At 41.2% G+C, this 21,348-nt stretch overlaps 2 protein-coding genes across 2 annotated transcripts in view; one reads left to right on the top strand and one right to left on the bottom strand.

Annotated features, from left to right (window-relative positions):
• Window positions 1-21,348, top strand: part of si:ch73-181d5.4 (death-inducer obliterator 1) — a 311,270-nt gene that overhangs the window by 55,072 nt on the left and 234,850 nt on the right. The gene's annotated exons all lie outside the window — the stretch shown is intronic.
• The window catches only part of col9a3 (collagen, type IX, alpha 3), a 19,434-nt gene continuing 7,872 nt past the window's right edge, over window positions 9,787-21,348 (bottom strand). Inside the window, exons 6-32 of the mRNA XM_037684734.1 lie at window positions 20,305-20,340; window positions 19,953-19,976; window positions 19,733-19,786; window positions 17,760-17,813; window positions 17,595-17,636; window positions 17,434-17,490; window positions 17,281-17,334; window positions 15,828-15,881; window positions 15,692-15,745; window positions 15,534-15,587; window positions 15,355-15,408; window positions 15,221-15,274; window positions 15,092-15,145; window positions 14,957-15,010; window positions 14,763-14,807; window positions 14,620-14,673; window positions 14,453-14,506; window positions 13,783-13,836; window positions 13,624-13,695; window positions 13,117-13,152; window positions 12,946-12,990; window positions 12,784-12,816; window positions 12,026-12,172; window positions 11,862-11,916; window positions 11,609-11,791; window positions 11,011-11,088; window positions 9,787-10,919 (exon numbers count right to left, since the gene is read on the bottom strand). Of these exons, the coding sequence (XP_037540662.1) occupies window positions 10,735-10,919; window positions 11,011-11,088; window positions 11,609-11,791; window positions 11,862-11,916; window positions 12,026-12,172; window positions 12,784-12,816; window positions 12,946-12,990; window positions 13,117-13,152; window positions 13,624-13,695; window positions 13,783-13,836; window positions 14,453-14,506; window positions 14,620-14,673; window positions 14,763-14,807; window positions 14,957-15,010; window positions 15,092-15,145; window positions 15,221-15,274; window positions 15,355-15,408; window positions 15,534-15,587; window positions 15,692-15,745; window positions 15,828-15,881; window positions 17,281-17,334; window positions 17,434-17,490; window positions 17,595-17,636; window positions 17,760-17,813; window positions 19,733-19,786; window positions 19,953-19,976; window positions 20,305-20,340 (1,740 nt within the window). The 3' untranslated portion in view covers window positions 9,787-10,734. The remainder of the gene's footprint in view (window positions 10,920-11,010; window positions 11,089-11,608; window positions 11,792-11,861; window positions 11,917-12,025; window positions 12,173-12,783; window positions 12,817-12,945; window positions 12,991-13,116; window positions 13,153-13,623; window positions 13,696-13,782; window positions 13,837-14,452; window positions 14,507-14,619; window positions 14,674-14,762; window positions 14,808-14,956; window positions 15,011-15,091; window positions 15,146-15,220; window positions 15,275-15,354; window positions 15,409-15,533; window positions 15,588-15,691; window positions 15,746-15,827; window positions 15,882-17,280; window positions 17,335-17,433; window positions 17,491-17,594; window positions 17,637-17,759; window positions 17,814-19,732; window positions 19,787-19,952; window positions 19,977-20,304; window positions 20,341-21,348) is intronic.

Raw genomic sequence — 21,348 nt, 5'->3', positions numbered from 1 at the left:
ATGTCGGTGAACAAAGCTTTGTATATATTGTATATATATATATATATATAAAAGTACTGATGTACTTTAAGACTGCAAAGAACACTTTTTAAACCAATATTGTGTGATACTGAACAAAACAAAACAAGAGTACTTCACTGACATTCCGTAACATATATGTTTTCCACTGACAAAACTACTTTTTTTTATACAGTAACATTAAATGTAATATTGAATCTGGAATATTTATTTTTATAAGTTAAGACATCCTTGTTAAAAAAAAAATAACACATGACATGATTAGTTTAACCTGAGACTCTGTGCTGCTAATGCAACCTGAAGTATCCGCTTTGAGTCGGAGAACGGGAAGACCCGGCAGTCATTGAACGTCCCTCGCCTCTCCGGACCTCGGCCAGAAGAAGTTGATACAGAAGTAAGCAGAAGATACACCTAAAATCAAACGTTTAGACTTGAGAGACAATGTGATTTTCTTTTTAGCATTCATATTGTATGTAATGATCAACTTTATGACGAACTAATTAATTGTCAGAGTTTGTAACTGCGTTTTAAAGATGTTTTCAGATGCTAATGTTAGCACATATCAAACGGACATTAGCCTAAGTAAGCTAGTCATCTGACCGCGGTAAAGTAACGTTGGATACTCGAATATCCAAGTAAAACTAACTTTACGGCAGTAATCATTTGTGCGTCATTAGCATCAACAACAATGAACAACTTAACGTTTAAAACGAAAATCTTTTATTTTGGTGTTAAATACTTAAAAAAGACGTATTGACTCTAATTATTGTGTTATATAACCAACAACCTGCTCAAGCACTGTACCTAAAATTTATAGTTCCTTCCACATTCGATTAATTCTGCTTTTTGTGTGTGTATTGATATTAAACCTGTAAATTTAGTTTGAATAATCCTTAATCTTACAAGTACTCAAAGATCAGATAAATATTGCAGTATATTATTTTTGACATAATCTGACAGAAGTTTCATGTATTTATATAAAACCTGTGAATTCTAGTATTTCATTATTACACATTATTTTTTAAAATATATTCTATTAGTATTTGCCCAGTGTTTTCCATCCCATTAAAAAAAAACAGTGTAGTATAGTCATGTTCACATAAGTAAATAACATAGACAGTTATGTAATCACTAAGTTTAATAATTGACACCAAAATTAGCTAAAGTGGTGTTTGGGATTTGCTACAAATAATTTTGTCTTGCTCCAGTTTCTGTAGTGAAAGATGTCATCCCCCTCTTCAGCTTACAAAGCCATCAGTGCATCACTGTCTAGAGGTCCCAGCTCAGACTTGGTTGGGCATACTTTGAGCCGAGGTCCATGTGTGACCCAGGAGCAGATGCTGGATTCTGATTTTAACCTGACAGAGATGACAGAAGCTGAATATTCACATCTTATTCAAGCACAAATGGAGACACATACTGGACCTTTAGATGGAACGGATGCCAGACTCCACCCTGCTACAGTGATGTTCAGAGATGTCAGCAGCTCTACAGAGGTTTCTCCCAACGCATCGCTCCAAGCCACTGACTTGTCACTTTCAAGTGATGATCACTGTCTGGTGATGCAAGGGGAAAAGACACCCGTGACTTATGGGGAGGTTCCAGATTTTGTGTTGGCCAAAATCAGAGCTGAAGAACGCCCAATTGTGCTACCTGCCAAGGGAAGGACAATTGCACAGAAACAATCTAAACCTGCTGCCCGAGTGTGCCTGGAGAAGAGATTTAACAGCACATGTGCTGACACTGCAAGAGAGCAAAATATTCACTCTGCTGTTTTCAGCAAGTAAGTTTTAAGTAAGGTAGAATTGGTATTTTTAAGTCTGTGTCACGCTTTAAATTAAAAAAAAGAATAGAGAGAGCGAGCAAAATAAAAATCCATTTTACGTTTCAGTCCTTTGACGGTTCTAGAGCCAGCCGACGCTCAGAAGATGCTCACACATCCTCAAAAGCTGAAGGGGATGAAAGCTGACGCAGCAAATCCATTAGAAGTTTCTGGATCTTATGTTGGGGGAGTTTTAGACCCAGTATCCAACATGTGTGGTCAGGTGAGCTGAAAAAAAAAATCACCCATCAGTAGGGCTGGACAATAACTCGATATCGATATATCACGATATACTTTTACTCAATAACGATGATATGAGTTTTAAGGACATTTCCGATATTTCGATAGGATTACAGCGTTTTCTGTTCGGGTTGAAGCGGCTACTTCAGTTTCAACCCGGACAGAAAAAGGTGCGACACAACTACCTAAGTGCGTGGTGACGTAATGTTACTCAGAGCTCGAGTCCAGAAGGCGTTAGTGGTTGCAGGCTAAGCTAGGCTAATCTCCAACGCGCGTTAAGTTTTTGTTTCAAAATGAGTTCCCATGATCGTCAGAATGTGACTGAACAAGCAAAGAGAAGCAGATGACATCACTGATAAGAGAAAAAAGACTAATTCGCTGGTTTGGAAGTGGTTCGGCTTTCTAAGATCTGATAAACTGCAGGTTTCAGTCAGTTTGCTGCAGAATGTGACGGAGAGGCGTTCTAACTCGCGGTTGGAACATCGAACATGTTTCACCTGACAGAAGATGATGAGTCACAAGATGAAGCACAATAAAGTTTGAGCCAACGTGTCCCTGAAACACCCCCAGCGCTGCATGTTTTGTTTTGTTTGTTTTTATCATTTATTCATTCATTTAAAATAAAAAATTCATCAGAAAGAAAAAAAAAACATTGAATGAAAAGGTTGAAGAAAGAAGAAAATAATTCTGATCTGCCCCTAATTTAAAAAATACAAAATAACTACAAACAAACAACAACCTTGACTTGAACAATCTCCAAACTGAAAACAAAAAAACTTCAGGTATCCTTCACCTGGCACTAAACGTTCCCAACAACTTTAACTATCATCTTTTTAAACATATACATTGTTTTAGAAATGTTTATGGTGATATCAAGACAATTCCATAATCCTGTTCCCTGAATTACAACACAGCTCCTTCAGACCAGTTCTAAATGGAGGTTTTACAAACATTTACATTCCCTTAAGTTATACTGACTCTGCTTTTTTAATATTTATTTGTTACAAATTTTAATTGAATATTTGGGGCTAATATTTTTATGAGCTTTATACATGACTTGTAAAATACTATATTCAACCAAATCATAACATTTTAATAATTTCAACTGATGAAATAATATATTTGTTGGGTGACCATAGCACTTCATACTAATAATAATTCTTATAGCTCTTTTTTGTAAAAATAAAAATAGGGTTTGTAATTGTTTTACTTGCTTTTCCCCAGACTTCATTACAGTAGATTAAATATGGAACAATCATTACATTCTACAATATATACAAAGCTTTGTCATTCAAAAACTTTTTTACTTTATACAGTAATGCAACTGATTGTTATTTTTATTTTTAAGTATTTTACATGAGATTTCCACATCAGCTTCTCATCAATAACGACACCCAAAATTTTATTTCATTAACAACAAATTTCAATGCTGTCCATTTTAAAGTTGTTGTTTAAAGTTAAAACTATTAATATTGACAAAGTTGAGAATTTTATGTTTATTTGACAGTGATTTCAATTTTTTGAAGGCTAAATACAAATAAAAGGTGAACATTCATTTATTTGTATAGTTTGTAGTTGTTCTGAGGCTTTAATATTGTTTATATCGATATCGACCGAAATGAAGAGATATATCGTGATAAAAGTTTTGTCCATATCGTCCAGCCCTACCCATCAGCATACTGTATAGTTTTAATAGGTTCAGTCCCAAATAGAGTTAACTATCTTTTTTTTTTTTATGTTGTTGCAATTTTAGGTTATTGCTCATATGGTTGAACCCAACGCACATCAAGGATTTATCTTCCACAAGAGCTTTTCATTTAAATTTATCCCAGAAAGTATTATGAGAAATATCTACACAGAGAACTCAACGGAAAAGCAGGAGTTTGTAAACGCTGAAAGTAAGACTCCTATATCTAAGTTAATTTAAAAAAACAAACTATAGTGGATTTGTCATTTGTTATTTTACACTGTAAAAGTGCAAGTCTGGGTTCAACTATTTGTGCTTTGCATAGAGAATGGGATGACACCATCTGTCTATGGAAGTCCCTGCGACAGTCTTTCCTCTCAACCCACTAATGATGTGAAAGCTGCGCTGGACATGGTGACAAAGTCAGAGAGAGGTGGCTGCAAAAGAGCTCGGTCCAGTCTGTCAGTCAGCCAGCGCAAGGAGAAACACAACAGAAAAGAGCGAGAACGCAGGTGAGCCACTTCTGTCAGAGTTACTCTTTGCATTGTCTTCCACAGTGTGCGATAGGAGCTCATAAAATGTGTTTTATTATACATTTTCCAGCTATGGTTACTGTCCAACAAGACGATATTTCATTTTTCTCATTGCACTGTATATTATAGAGAAAAGCAAGTACAATCCCTTTTAGTTGTAAGGTTTTTTTAAGGGAGACTTAAAGACTTTCACTTAAAGAAACTGGTCCAGATGACACAATTTAACTGTTTTTGTTGTTAACTAACTGATTGAGCTTACAGTCCTATTTCTGAACCACTTTGGCCTTGGTGCTCTCAGGCTGTTTCTGTGAGTAGCAAGTTGGCCATCTGGCCTAGAACATTTGATTGTTGTACAGTAGTCAATCGCTGCTTCATGGTTTATTTATCCCGCGTTCGCTCTCTCACGGTTTTTCAAAATAAGATAGGACATGGCACGGTTGGTTGATTGATGGATGAGCCGTAGATTGTTTATTTGAAATAAATTATTTTAAATGATTTTGCACCATGTGTGCAGCCCACAAGTGCAGGGGATGCTCCCTCCTGCAGCTGATCTCCTTCTCTGCCACACACACACATTTCTCCTGCTGCATCGCTTTGTGAAGGATTCACTCTTTGCTGTCCAGATCGACTTTTGTGTTTCAACTTAAAATTCAAAGTGTCACATTGTAAAATCGTCATAATCGCAAAATCTAAAAGTGTTCAAAGTGATTTTTAATTATTTTAGAACTTCTATGTTCAGTTGTTTCGATGTAATTGGTCAAGAAGTACATTTCTACTCCGTGCTGCAGAGTGTGACATCACTTTGATGTCCTGCTGCACTTCTCTATTTAAAATGTTACAGTATTTAAATTTAAATTGTTTATTTAAAGAGGGAGTAACAGGTGATGAGTGTGATTACAGCCTGGCACATGTCATGACAAAGTTTACTGAACTTGAATTTGGACATCTGTATCCATACTTCATGGTTTTTTCACTTATCATGGGTGGGCGTGGTCCCAAACACCCGCGATAAATGAGGGACCACTGTGCATGATGATTCTTTTGGATAGGTGTGTTTCCATGTGTTAAAAGTCTACTTCTGAGATTCCAACAGGAGGTTGGCTTGAAACAGCAGTGAAGACTACCTATGGGACAGATCTGGTTGGCAGGCCGCAAACTGAGGAAGTCCTCTGGATGGGGGATGAAATGCTTCTCTCCTAAACTCTTGAACTCTGCAAATCTGAGGCCGCTGGACTGGACACTGCAATCATCTCCTCCTGTGGTGGATTCTACAAGGATGGCCCTGATAAATGCCAGATCGCTGGCTAATAAAACTTTTATTTTGAATGACTTTTTCTGCTGCAACCGACTGGACTTTCTTTTCATCACTGAGACTTGGAGCAGCCCTGGTGAGATCAGTGTTTTTCTGGAATTACTGCCTCCGGATTGTTCTTTTTTCAATGCTCCAAGGACAACTGGTCGTGGTGGAGGATTATTGGCTGTTTTTAAGAAACATTTCCAATGCAGACAGCTCCATGGTTCAGCCAATTATTCGAGTTTTGAACTGCTCTGTTGTGAGCTGGGCCGCTCCAACCCAGTTCTGTGTGCTATTTTTTACAGACCCCCCGGATACCATAACAGTTTTTAAATGAACTCTCTGACTTTCTAACTGGTATTCTGCTCCAATATGATCGGGTTTTGATTTTAGGAGACTTTAATATCCACGTGTGCTGCCCTGATAAGCCATTAGCTCAGGACTTTCTAGACCTCATCCAGTCCTTTAACTTTGTTCAGAGTGTTGTTGGTCCGACTCACCAGCAGGGCCACACTCTTGACTTAGTTTTAACGCATGGTTTGTCTGTTTCTGATTTAAGCCCCCAGTATACTGCTGCATACATCCATAGGCAGAGGTACGCACGTACGTATGCAGAGGTACGAGCATACCCCCCAGGGCATGTCCGTGCAAAGTTCAAATTTTTACGACCACATACGCGTACGTGGTGTCACACAATAAACTGCCCAGCGACGGACTGTTTTGTATGCAACATCAATGTATTAAATTCCCCTTCTTCATCACTGATCTGGCCTTTTCTTTTGTTTTTTTGCCAAGAGGCAGTGATCTCTTCCTCCTCCGGTGATGCCACGATTGAAATGGTGAGAAATGAAGGAATTTGTCACGAGCGAATTAAACTCAGGTCCAGCGTGGCTGCAGGAGGGTCTGGAGATTTCCTGGTGGGCTGGTCTGATGTGTGGGCTGCAGGGCCAGCGCTCCCTGTTTTTTTTTTTTAGATCTTTTTATTAACAACACATAAACACAGAGACAGCTGTACTAAGGGTCTGTAATGACATTCTGCTAGCGAATGACTCTGGTCAGTCTGTGATCCTGGTACTCTTCGACCTTACCGCTGCATTTGACACTGTTGATCACAGCATCCTTATGTCACGGCTAGAACACTGGGTTGGGATTACAGGGGTGGCGCTAGAACGGCTCCGTTCGTATCTGGGTGACAGGAGTTTTTGTGTTAACTTTGACAATCATTTATCTGCTTCTGTCCCTCTTTCCTGTGGGGTCCCACAAGGCTTCATTCTTGGACCCCTTCTGTTCTCATTGTATCTGCTCCCCTTGGGGTCAATCCTGAGGAACATTTCGTTTCATTGTTACGCCGATGATTCTCAGATTTATCTGCCTTTAAAACCAAACAGTTCCTGCTCCATCCACCTTTTGCTAAAATGTCTTGATGACATCAAGACTTGGATGGCTGCGAACTTCTTGAGTTTTAATGATCAGAAGACTGAGGTCATTGTGTTTAACCCAAGCTCTACCACTGTCACTGATCCTGTAAACCTGCACTCCCTTCAGCCACATCTAAAGCAGTCGGTTACCAATCTCGGGGTAGTGTTAGACTCGGACTTTAAGTTTAATAACTTTTTAATAAAAAAGCTTCTTTCAGCTAAGGCAACTAGCAAAGCTCAAGTCTGTTCTGTCCAGTTCCAACCTTGAAAAACTAGTCCATGCATTTATTACAACCCGGCTGGACTACTGTAACTCACTTTATGTTGGGATTAGTCAGGCTACACTTTCACGTCTCCAGCTCGTACAATATGCGGCAGCTTGGCTACTAACAGGAACTCGCAGGTTTGAGCACATTACTCCGGTTCTGTCCTCTCTTCACTGGCTTCCTGTGCGTGTCAGTATCAATTTTAAAATTCTCCTGCTGACATTTAAGGTTGTTTTCACACCATATAGTCCAATAGACTCTGTTCGGTTGGGGACCAGTATTCATGACCTTTTGTTTACATTTGAGCTGGTGTGTTTGCATTCACACTGCACTGTGTAGTCGAGTCAACCTGTTGAACCAACCTATTCCCCCGCTCGCCTGTGGGGGCGCTGCACCAAGAACTACTGAAAGAAACGACACAAAAACCTCCGAAGACACTTCTTTTTCTTCTTCTTCTTCTGGAAATAAAAACAAAAACGGAGTGGCATCAAGTTTTAGCAGTTTTAGGAGTTATATTTTGTCATTTTTCAAAAATGGACTCAGCATGAGCAGAAGATGAGACAGAAGACCATGGAGAATATTGTTTTTCACACAAGGCAGCTGACGGCTCCATATAAGGTCAGAGAAATGCGTGTTTGTTTGTCCTGCGCTGTACTCCACTTCTTGCTTGTGGAGCGGGGCTCGGTCTGTTTACATTCACACTGCACTCGAACCGTGCTGGAGTTCTCTTCTACCGGACCGAGACCTAGGTTTTAGCCCGGGCCAGAGTTCACCTTTTTGTTCCGTGACAGAGTTTGATGATGCGTTCACACCTCCCCAAAACAAACCGGACTTTCTAGGAAAACGAGCTAGAGTTCGATTAAAGCGGACTAAACAGGGCTGGTGTGAATGCATTAACGGCCTTGCACCCTCATACCTCTCTGACCTCCTTCATCCTTATGCTCCTTCTCGGGCTTTGAGATCATCAGACCAGCTGCTTTTGGCCGTACCTAAAACCAGGCTGAAGCTCCTAGGAGATCGAGCATTTTCAGTCGTGGGCCCTAAACTCTGGAACAATCTGCTCATCAACATTCGACAGGCCACCTCAGTCTCTGCTTTTAAATCTCTCCTAAAAACACATCTATACTCATTGACATTTAACACAGGCTGATCGGATTTAGATCTAGTTTTTCATTGATGCTGATTCTGTTTATGCTTTTGTTATTATTCCTATTTAACACAAGGTCATCAGATCTGATTTAGTATTTCATTGTTTCTGACTGAGTTTATGCTTTTTGTTATTATTTCCTTGAGTTTTAACACAACGTGATCAGATTTAGTATTTTGTTGTTTCTAATTATGTTTTTGGTTTTATATTTTTATTCCATGTGCTGTAAATATATCTTGCTACTTTTTATCTGATGATGTGATATTTTTGTTAAGCACTTTGGTAACAGTTTCTGTTTTAAATGTGCTCTATAAATAAATCTGACTTGACTTAAACAAACTGGTCCAGATGACACAATTGAACCTTTTTTGTTGTTATCTACCTGGATGACAAACCTCTTTCTCAATTGCTGCCTAACAATTCTTGTATTTTGGCGTATGCACGTGTGACTTGATACAGGAAGAAGATCCGCACGTGCTGTGATGAGCTGAACACGATGGTACCGTTCTGCATCTCTGACACAGACAGACTCTCCACCCTGCAGTGGACCCTGACCTACCTGAAATACATCAATATAATGTATGGAGACACCATCAAAGAGGTTGGCCTTTCAAACACTGCCCGATTAAAACATTTTCTCTGACCTGAAGATTTTTATAACCAAGCACACCAACAGATTTTATAACATGTTTAAATGTGTCTGGATCCAGCAGACATTGTTGTCACTGTAACAGATTACCCACCGCTTGTGTTTATTGTGGGTGTTGGTGTGCACCATCTAAAGGGAAGAGGAAGTCTAGTAAAATAGCTTGGATTGTGTCTGTCATGAACTTTTCTTCCTTTGCAGGAGTTTGAGAAGTTCTTCACTCAGAAGAGAGAAATGTTACTTAAACCCAGCTCGTCTTCAGGTAACCACTCGTTCCACGAAGAGATAGATGAGATGGCGAGCGTTCCCCTCTCAGCCGAACAATGACTCCTCCTCGGTTAATGGAGCAACAAAGATTACATTTAAAATCTGTAGGGCTAAGTTGAAAAGTTTAGTTTAATTAACTAAGCATGTGACTCTGATTACACTCTGAACATGTAAAAGGTTTACAGTGCCCGACTGGTGCAGTTTCACCTGACTTCCACTAGATGTCACTAGTGTTTACATTAACAAGAGTGAAAATGGTTTCTGAAAAATTATTCCTAAACTCACGATACCTGTATTTATTCTCTGTTTATATATTTATGCATTTTAATACAGAAATAAGTAATTTGAGAATCAGCTGTTTTTTAATTTTTACAGTGTTTAAAGCATACTTTTGTTCTGAAGTGCAGGTTGCATATGTAGAGAAGAGTAATGGTTACTGAAAAGTGGCTTTATTTGTTCTTACAACATGTCGCTGTAGCATCTTACTGTACACAAAACAGTCACCCACAAATAATAAATAGTATTTAAACTTTTGTATATTTAATAGTTACAGCACCTGTATTACATTGTGGACGTGGTTGTTGTCGATTTGGGAAAAAAAAAACAAAAGAAAAGAAATTTTAAAACTCAGAAAGCGCTCGTGTTTCCTAACATTTATATATTTTACATGTCGAATTTATGCATCCACAATTTTCTGTTTGTGATTCTCAGCGATGGCATATCAACTTCATAAGTAATTAAAAAACAAACAAAAAAAGAAATAAAAAAGCTGTAAAAAGGCTATTGAGTTTTGCATTAACCTAAACTATTTTAGGGCACTGGGTGTTTGTGTTTTATTACTTTTACAGTACATACACAGCTCCTCGACAGAGGCAGCACCTATTTCCATATTTTACACTGTCGGCGTGTATGTTGAGGTAACACCTGTGAACATCTGGCCGTGATGAATGCATGTTCACATTGGAGACAGTCACTGTTGTTTTTAGAGCGTTGTTTGCCACGCTGATGTTGACCAAAGTAAACGTGGCAAAGAAACGTACAAAGTTTTTATTCACAAAGGTTGTTCCGGTTGTTGTTCGATGACGTTTGGGTCGACGCAGTTGTTCTGCTGCACTTTTCCATTCCACTCTCCATCATTTCTGGATACTACGTGTGGTTTATTTATGTATTTATTTATTTTTGTCTCAGTTGCTTTGGTGTTCATCACTTCCTGGGATGTTCCTCCATTCCTTTCATCATATTGCACCGGCTGATGTTATTCTTCCCATCTTGTTTTTTTACATTAATTTAAATAAAGAGGGATTTGTTGTGATCGTTGTCTTGTTTTGTTCCTTCCCTCCTCATGTATCACCCTCTTTTCCTCGGAGTGGAGCAGTCAGGCTGCAGGAAGTCATCTTTAAAAATTTTTGGGGTTGGAGGATTTCCCGACGACCGAAGCTCCCTGGCAGGCTGATGTATCACAGATCCCAGGAGGGCCCTGGTGCCCAGTCCTACCTACCCTGCCTGGCTCTCCAGGCTCACCTGGGTCTCCTGGAGACCCGTCACGGCCGTCTTTGACAATTCCAGCTACTCCGGGCAGACCTAAGAAGGAAACATTGTAGATTATGGTAGAACAGTGCAGCTAGTTATCAGAAACAAACCTTATTAGAGATGTGAACTTCCTGTCCCATACCTTGGTGTCCTTGGTCTCCAGAGGGTCCATCAATGGCTTTACCAGTGAGCCCTTTATCACCAGACTCTCCAACATCACCTGTGTGGAGAAAAAAATAAAACAACTGAAGAAAAATTGTTTTTCTTGGTGATATTTTGTTAAAATCTTAGACCTTTTTATTAGATGCAACTTTAAACTACATTTCGCTAGAATTACATTTTATGTATTTATTAGCTGTACCATATTTAATTTAGTTTCAAAGCAGTGTTCCATAACATTTTTGGTTTTGTACTATTTATTAAAAAAAAACAAAACCTGTTGTCTCGTCCCAGATGGCTGTTCTATTCTTTTTCACAAGATATTTTTTCACCTCAGTCTGTCCCTTATGGATGAATTTACCAACAACCAAAGCTCAGAGGGGTCCATTTGTCACATATTAAACAAGGAACAAGATTTCCAGCTTACACATCATATTAATCTGGAACATTTAGACATGACTGTAGTTTTTATTCAACAAATCTAGTTGCATTTTCTTAAGAGTGTAAAAAAAAATTAAAAATAGATTGTGCCCCAAATAAAAATAAATATGAAAATTTGTGCTTTTTTTAAAAAATTATACCTCTGGGACCTGGATCTCCCAGCTCTCCCGGTAGGCCACTGTACCCTGGTGGTCCTCGAGTGCCTGGATGTCCAATAGTTCCTGCAACTCCTGGCTTTCCTGGAGGGCCTGCAGGGCCGGGGCGGCCCACCATTCCAGGTGCCAGAGGCCTTCGAAGGTTAGCAGCCAGCTGTGCGATCTGATCTGTACGACAAAAAAAAACAAATCAGCACCGCGGTGGATCTTAGTTGGTGATCAAGTCAAGATCCCTCACCGTCGATCATCGAGCCACACAGCTCTCTGATGTGCTGTTCACTCGTCAGTTTACCCTGAAACGCAAGAAGACCTTAAACCTCATTCATGCAATTTATACGTACTTGTATATTAAAAAACTTCAAATCCTACACGGTTCTGTATAGGTTCAAAAGAGATACTCACAGGTACTCCTGTCTTTCCTGCGATTCCTGGCAGACCCTGTTCCCCTTGGAAGCCCATTGGTCCCTGTTTTCCTGGAACCCCTCTTGGCCCAAGCTCTCCTTGTGGACCCGTCACACCCTTAGGCCCCAGTTCCCCCTGCTTCCCTGACTACAAACCCAAAGTAATCACTTTTAACACCTGTGGATGTTTTAGCAGGAAACAAATCGTTTTCCTCCAAACTGCTAAAAAGGCATGCCTTAGATTAAACACCCAACTGAAGAACAAGCTGCTAAAGACAACGCGGAGGCGGATTCATATGGAGCCTCGTTGCAAGATAATGACTCCAATGAGCACCGCAAACAGTAAATGAGACTAAGAGAGCGGGGTTCATCGGTGCCGCGTCTCTAATTACACAAATTATGCTGCAGCTTAGTGCGACTTGTGTTTCCCTCGTGGCAGGAGCAGCAAACAGGTCAATAACGCTGGAGCCGCTCTTTCAATCTGCAAATAATCCGGTTAAACCTGAAGCCGAGCGGACGCGTGTGTCGGCTCTGACAGGCGGACAACCGCTCGGAGCGAGACATCGGTTTTTAAAGCTTAGAGAGGGAGAAGACACAGAGGGAGTTTGGAGCAAATAGCCTGCTAATTACACCCACACACAACATCTGATCTGTTTGTGCGATTAAAAAAAAGTTTTTTTTTTGGAAAGCCAGTTTGAAGGGTAGGTGTCTGGATGAGATACTGTAGATTTAACAGTAAAACATGGATAGATGACTCACCTCTCCTTTCTGTCCAACTGGCCCAAAAGGTCCCTACAAACAAAGACATTGTTTTAGACGAACGCCCCCTTAGCTCGTCGCAGAGTCAAGAAGAAAGACGCTGCACATTTAAAACAAAAAGTCCAACAAATGAGAGATTCAAATTGAAGTCGAGACACTCACGGGCTCTCCGTTCTCTCCTGGTAAACCATCACTTCCTGCCACACCCTGAACACAAGAGCTCAGTTAGTCCAAGAGCTAAAGTTTAATCTGATCAATTTAATGCCTTCATCATCTTTGAAGAAAAAACACAAGAGAAGTATTTAGGCTTGCCAAGCTTGACCTTTGACCTACCATGTCTCCTTTAACTCCTGAAGCTCCAACTGGACCCTGCAGGGTTAGAAAAACATGGAGGGAGAGAAAATCAGTGAAAGTCAAGCAGAGATTTTTTTTTTTTTTTTTTGTGGTAGAGGTAGAAGAGGGAAGAGAGAGGTGTGCTGGTTGAGGGGGAACCAGGGGGGACATAAAGGCCGGCTTTGTTCTGACTTCAGGTTCTGAACAGGAGGCTGCTTTGTGCACGTGCGCTCTCCTGACTGCGGTGTGCGCTTGTACCGATCGGACCGAGGCAAGATGGTAACTCCTGCGGTATGAACGCACACACCTCCCTGCAGATTCTCGAGATATCGTTTGAGCTCCTTCAGATATTCTACAGCGACATTATTCATGCTGATGTCTGGATGGATCACTTAGGACTTTACTTTGGGCGTTGGAAACACTTTCAAACATTTTACACACCACTTTAAAAATAAACCATGGCGGCAAGCACAAACTGGACCCCGTGTAATAATGGGGAAGACTCACTCGGTCGCCAAACTCTCCACGGAGTCCCGTTGGCCCCGGAAGACCTGGATCACCCAAACCTCCACTGACTCCCTGCAGCACATGAAACACACACAGTAAATAAAAAAGTAGTATTATAATAGCCATAAAAATAATATGAAGCGTTTTCATGCAGCTGACCTGGAAGCCTTTCACTCCCAGTGGGCCAGGATTGCCCGCTGGTCCGACACCTCCCTGTTGGACATGGACACAGTTAAACGATGAGGCTATTCCAGGTCAGAGAAGAAAAACTCAACCAACAGGCGCAGCGATTGTCAGACTTGTTATGCAGCACACCGTGTGGTGGTACTCTGTTATATCCTGCTGCATCGGTTTTTTATTTTAATACTTGGAGCCTCTGATGTGAAACAAAACTCTTTCTGTTTATGAATTCCTCCTTCTGTTATTCTTGCATATATGCCTCCATCTCCAAAAAGTTACTCCACCCTGCCATGCCGGTGAATCAGAGGGAATGCTCTTACTTTTCTAGGAAATAATTAGAAACAAAACAGCTGTCTCCTTATTATGTTGCCATCCCAGGTTCGTTTAGCTGTGAGCCGCTAATCATTCTGGCTGTTTTGCATCGATTGCATCCTGTTTTAGTCTTTATGTCCTCGAGTGCACAAACTAGTAGTTGCACTATATCTCAAAGTGTGGAGCCATATTTAGCAGACAAGTCTGGCCTGTAAATGGGGCAGGGATCATCTTTATTTGCCCCATCATAAACGAAGCGTTATGTGAATATCGTGCTCGTATTACAGCAGCTTTTGAATGTGGCGGTTTTTAATGTCTAGCGTGAGCATGAACTTACCGCCACTCCTCTGGGGCCGGCTATCCCCCTCTCTCCCGGGACGCCAATCTCACCCTGAGGATGAAGATGTAGACAAGTCAGGAAGTCTCGGAGATTGGGCATGCTGGGTTAAGTGACACATCGAAGTGGCTGTTACCCCTTCCCCAACAATAACGTCAGATACATACAGGAATACCTGGCTCTCCAGAGGGTCCCGCTTCCCCAGGTTTCCCCGGATCACCCTTGTGTATAAAAAGCAAGAAATCAGCTCTCTATGCTCCTCATCTTAAGTGAAGCTTTTTTTTTCTGAGAATTTGTCTGCAACACTCACAACTTCTCCTTTGGAGCCCTTTTCTCCAGCTTTTCCTTGTAAGCCCTAAGAAGTCATGTGGAGGATGTTAAACTATTAGCAGTCTCATCATTACAGAGGAAATAACAGAAACTGCAACTTAGATGGGAGAATCATACTAAATCACAACATTTAGTAGCCACATTGGCAGGAAACAACTATTTAAAGGTACTCACAGGAAGTCCATTTGGCCCTTTCTCTCCCACTACTCCATGGCGTCCAGGATCACCCTGTCAGCAGACGGACAACACCCTGGCTGTGGGACTCAGTTCAAACTTACAATCATTCAGGAAGACGTCATGGCGGCTTACCTTCTCACCATCCAGCCCTGCTGTCCCATCTTTACCATCTCTGCCAGGCATACCCTGTTAAAACCATTAAAAATGACCCTCATGCTTATGAACTGATGCAGAGGTATACATTTATGTATGTGAACTTACTGGATCCCCTTTGGGTCCCAGTCCCCCAGGAGCTCCTTTGGGACCTATTTTACCCTGATAACAAGACAAATAAGATACTTCATACTAAAAGAGTCATACATTCTGAGAGGTACAAACCAGAAGTTTTGGCTTACAATTTCTCCTTTAGGTCCTTTGAACCCATGTGGTCCTTTTTCCCCAACATCACCCTGCAGACATCAGATAAAACACACACACAGCTATTCACTGATGGGACCAGCCATCCATACTGGCTTTGAGTTACCAATAAGCGTAGCTGTGGTGGTAAGCGTGAAACAAACAAGGAATGACTCACTGGCTTGCCGATGATGCCTGCGATGCCGGGCTTGCCTCTGAAGCCGGGCAGGCCCTGCAGACAAACAGAGGAGGCTGAGGTCAAATAAAACGTTGCCACACACATTTAAAAATCTGCACAGGGACAAGGAAGGTGAAACAGGTGGGAAGGAAGCTTACTCTGTCGCCTACAGATCCCATTGGGCCTTGTAAACCTCTCAGACCGCGTGGGCCCTGAAATATACCGTTGGAGAATTCATAAAGAGCTCACATTTAGAAACATGTTCAGTAATTTGACAATGTGATAATATCTCACCTGCAGACCCACAGTGCCAGGAGCACCTGCTGGCCCAGGTGGACCGAGGTCGCCCTAGAGACAGAGCAACATACTTCAGGACACCATCACGTACATATAACACTTAGTATTCATTGAATAAATACATATCACCCACTGCCTTTCATGTCCAAGCTTTAAATTAGAATAAGAGATGACAGGGTTATCACCATTTTGGTCAAACTTTGTAAATGATGTTTTACACACTCTTGTGCCATTTTGCAACATCTCATGAGATGTGTTAACTCTCAGAGGACGAGTTCAGGTTGACACTCAGCTACTTGTTGTTTCTTTCAGCTGTTCCAGTTTGCAGTGATTGTAACAGTGGGCAAACTCGTCTTCTTCTTCTTCTTCTTTTGGTTTTTCCCTCTTCAGGGCCTCCACAGCGAGTCATCCTCCTCCATCTCACTCTGTCCTCACTCCAACTACCTCCATGTCCTCTCTAACTGCATCCAGATATCTCCTCTTTGTATTTTTCCTGGCAGCTGCATTTCTAACACCCTTCTACCAGTATACCCACCGTCCCTCCTCTGGACATGTCCAAACCATCTCAGTCTGGTCTCTAACTTTATCTCCCAGTTGTTCAACCTGTGCTGTACCTTTGATGGTCTCATTCCTTCTTATCCATCCTTGTCACTCCTAAGGAGAACCTCAACATCTTCATTTCTACAACTTCCAGTTCTTTCTCCTGTCTTTTTGTCCATGTCTCTGTCTCCAGACCAGACAACATAGCTGGTCTCACTACTGTCTTGTAAACTTTTACCTTGAACTTTGCTGCCACTTTTTTGTTTCAAATCCCTCCTGAAACTTTTCTCCATCACTCCATTCTGCCTGGACTCTCTTCTTCACCTCTTTACCACACTCCCCATTTTTTCTGGACAGTGGATCCCAAGTCCTTGAAGTCCTGCACCTTTGTGACCTCTGCTCTGAGCAAACTCGTCTATTAGCCTTTTATTTTTAACACCTGCTGCCCTTCCTGATGCAACCTAGACTTGGACTTGCAGCCTCAGGATTACACGACTGCAGCACTGACCACCGAGCTACCGCGGCCCCAAGACTCTCAGTTGGTACTTTTAGCTCAGTATTTGTAAAGTTATCTGCGTTACAGCCATTACTGTTTTGACTAAAGCAGATCAGCTGTAGACCTACACCCAATGAGTCATTTTTGAAATCTGCCCATTGGTTCAAAAATATTTTGCTAACAGGCAGGCACTGCTGAATGACAGTTATTGCTAACGTTTTAGGGCATCTTAAATTGAGTAGCACATCTACAAGTTGTAGACGTGCATCCACTGATTACTTCCCGAGTGTATGAGATATTCTAGCACTAAATGCAATGATATTTATTTTGGCCTTTTCTTCCCTTTAATTCCCGTTTTCCTTCATCGGCGGGTGTAAAAAAAATAACTAAAATAATTCAACATGTTCAGCTCACCTGCTCTCCATCTTTTCCAGGCTCCCCCTTGTCTCCTTTGTGACCAGTGTGTCCCTAATTGAGAAAATGGCATCAGATATGAGTGGGGGAACAAAAAAAAAAAAAAGTAAAACTAGATTACAATAAGAGTCATTTTAGATATAATCTGTATACCTTAAATCCTGGCATCCCAGGAGGACCTGGGGGACCAGGGGGGCAGATTGCAGGACACTGAGGAGGGCAGAAACAAAGCATTAAAGGCTCCGTGTTCATTCTGTGTAGAAGGCAGGTCTTCAGGTTCTTTTATACGACTTTAACTGCAGCAGACATCTTACCAGAAGGTCCCCGTTCAGATCATGAAGAGACCCAGGAAGCCCCTGAGACAAGAAGAAATCAATTTAATCCAACGATCGGGACGTTCTTTGATTCTTGTTCAACAAGAGAGCTAAAAATCAGTGTCTCTCGAGAAGCAGGGATCATGTCAAAATAAGTCCACTTACAGGGGGTCCATCAGGGCCAGGAGGGCCTGGAAGTCCTGGAAGTCCTTCAGCGCCCTGAGAATCAAACAGAAAGTACCAGCATTACTAATCAACAATGTTGTTCTGTCTGCTGACAATCGTTACAACCAAACTGAGTGATTAGACTAAACCTTTGGTCCAACTCTACCAGAACTTTATTTTTAGTGTCAGCCCTTTTTAAACCTGTGCTGTGCAGCCGGGTGTCTGCTGCATGTGACATAAAAAATGTTGGCTCATATTCAGAGCATTTATCTTTTTGATTTGACATCCAGTAGAGAGTTGAGGGCTTCACTGGTTAAATGAGGGGCTTGGTGAGGAAGAACTCCCAACGCGTGAAACACAAACTGAGACGAGGCTTCACGTTTTGATAAAACACTAAAACGTGCTCTCAACCTGGTTTCTAAGTAAGGTCAGAGGTCAAACAGCAATAATCAAATCACTTACACTCCTCCAAATCTGCTTACGACCAAAATAAAAATTTCTGTTTGCCAGCGACTGATTGAATGTAAACCTAAGCTGTTCTAACTTTTAGCAGCAAAGTTTTATGTTCACTCTAGTTTTTCAAGAAATTTCACTGAAACTTGATTTACTTAATTATTTGTCATGCCTCAGAATAAAACACCTTTGTTTTTACACAAGAATAAAGGAAACTAGGCAGTGTGACTTTGATGATTGCTGTAAAAATGACAGATGTGTACTGGGACAGAATACAGAATAATCTGGTGGGAAAAGTAAATGGACTGTACTTATAAAGCACTTTTCTACTTTATCAAGATACTCAAAGCTCTTTACAACACAATCTGTGCCTTCATTTACCCATTCATACAGCACTCTACTAGATCTATACAAAGAATAATCAGTGTTTTATCACATTCATACACTGATGGGACACACATCGGAGGCAATGAGGGGTTCACTGTCTGCAGGGACACTTCAACTTGTGGCTGTTTGTGGAATCGAACCCCCAACTCTCCCATTGGAGGACGACTACTCTAACCACTCAGCCACAGTCACCCCCAAAAGTGGCTCTGTCTACTTTCGATGAGCTGCTCAGACTGACCAGTTTTCATTAGTCAAAACGATGCATTATGAACTTTTTACTACATTTCTTGCTGATAATAATAATGATCACCAATAGTTTGGTGAGGACAAACAAATGCACATTTCTCTATCATTTTAACTTTAACATTTTTCTGTCTTCCTTTGCTTTGGACTCTTCAAGAACTTCATGGCGATGCAACATAGCACCATCTTCTCTACAGCTTTAGTTTGACAACAGAACAGTGACAGAGGTCCAAGTGAAACTTCGGTTCTGACTCCATCAAACCAACTCAGCTTGTGTCTTGAAGAATTACAGCATCTACTGCTATTATTGCTATTACTGCAGCTAACAAGGTACATTTACTGCCTTTTACAGGCTTCTTGTGTCTCAGCCATGTGCTTCGATTCTTAGCATACAGACACGGCTCCCTCCCTCACTCTCTCCCCCATTCTCTCTGTCTTTGCACCCAAAGGAGTCACACACAGTAATAAACATGCTTCACTGCAAATTAAGGCCAATCAAGAATGCATTGCACTGATGCATTTCAGTGCAATTCAGTTTAAAGTGAGACGTGGGCCGGGTTCAAAGGGACGTCATTTGGTTCACATCGACAACTGGATTTTTGACTTTAGTCTGATCTAAAGCTTCTAATAAACTCATCATCTGCTGCTGATTCTGCAGAGACTGTAAACTTTAAAACATGAGCTGAAGAACATCCACACCAAGCCAGTCCGCCTCCTGCTACAAGACGGGCCATCAGAACAATATGGTTTATGAAGAGGACGGTGCATGTTCCCACCTCACACTAAATGGGTGATGATGGTTTTGTTGTGGGTGGTTTATCACACAAAGAATCAGAGGGAGACTCCTTAATGATGACTCAGCCTTAACTGCGGACATGAGACAAGCTTACCACAGCACCCTGGGGTCCGACTCCTCCAGACAATCCATTGGTTCCAGGTAGTCCCTGGAAACAAAAACAAACATGATGCATGCTGGACATCTAATGACGTGGTCAGTATAATAATAGCTGGACTGAATCAAAGTATGACAAACTCAAGTTCCCAAGATGCAACTGAAAAGAGAGTAAAACTGATCCAAATACACAAAAAGCTTGAACAGGCAGTACTCACTGGAGCTCCTGGTCTCCCTCTGCCCTACGAAAGATACAGGAAGGCAAATTAAGTCACAAATACACATCACAGAAAGTTATCATGCAGGTTGTTGTTTTGTCAAAAAAATATTTGTATCTTAGTTTGGTGGTGTAAACGGAGCAGAGGCAGTTAACTGTGTCATCGTAACGTGAACAGAAGTCTGTTTAAGGCCGAGTTTCATTCTATTTTTCCTGATCAGTCTGGCTGTGGTTTCATCAGTAGAACATGAAACATTAAAAGTGCTCGTGAAGCTGCTGCACATCTGATAAGCCAACAGCACAAACAGCTCAGTGCACGCAGGGTGTTCTGTAGGTGCAACACGGTTGCTTACAGGAGGTCCGGGTGGTCCAGGAGGCCCTGCTTCACCCTGTGGACAGCAGAGAAAAACAGAAATCAGTGGAAAAAAGAAACCCCCACTGTCCTGCGTCCATGTTTGGTACAGAGAACTGTGCATGCTGAATGAAACTAATGTGATACTGAGCGAACCATTCTCAAACTGATCTCAACAAAAGGCAGAATATATTGTATTTATCTACGTGTGTGTGAATTTGTGTGTTTGTTTGTCCACTTGTAGAACATCTTGTGAACCCCTGAACATATTTGATTGAAACTCTCAGAAAGTTATAGCAGGTACGTCCACCACTGATGGACTTTTGAAGTCACTCCAATTCAAGTTGGTGTTTTCATCTTACATCACAAAGAAATGTCTACAAGTCGGCCATTTTTATAAATATGGAGCTAAAATTTGGTGTGGTAGCAGCTGAGAGTCAAAGTTTGGCCTGTGGTGTGCTAATTGAAGGTCCGTGGTCTTCAGGGGAGTGTGAGTGGTCAAGGAGCAGTGATGACTCAGCTGTGTTTGTGTTCTCTCTGAGGTGAGAAGGCAAAAAACAAAAGTCAAATTAAAAGCCCATCATTCCTTGAAGAAATGTATTTCACCTGCCACCTTTCAGTCTAGTTTTAAACTCAAATTCTCTTAAGATGAAAATGGTGGAGTTCAGGCTGTGGAGAAATAATAACATGAAGTTACGCAAAATCTAGTCTAGAGTTAGGACTAAGCATGTGTTGAAGATGACGCTCAGTTACTACTGTAGCTCAATTTCTGACAAAGTTATAACCGTTTTTGAGTTGTTAATATGGATTGGCTCTGGCAGCCATCTTAAATTGGAGTGATGTCAAAAGTTAATGAGTTGTAGATCCATCCAGGTGATCCATGAAGTGTTTTAAAAATCATACGTTATTTGTAGTTGCCTTTCTCACACTCAAGGACACCGAACATGGTATAAGTAACACATATTCAATTCAGTTTATTTATATAGCGCCAGATCACAACAAAGTTGTCTCAGGGCACTTTACAGAAACATTCACATACATAAAA

Source organism: Nematolebias whitei, chromosome 11 (genome assembly GCF_014905685.2).
Source record: "Nematolebias whitei isolate Nwh7 chromosome 11, NemWhi1, whole genome shotgun sequence".
NCBI lineage: Eukaryota > Metazoa > Chordata > Actinopteri > Cyprinodontiformes > Rivulidae > Nematolebias > Nematolebias whitei.
The sequence above is the reverse complement of the archived record's forward strand: the minus strand, read 5'-3'. Positions and strand labels throughout refer to the sequence as shown.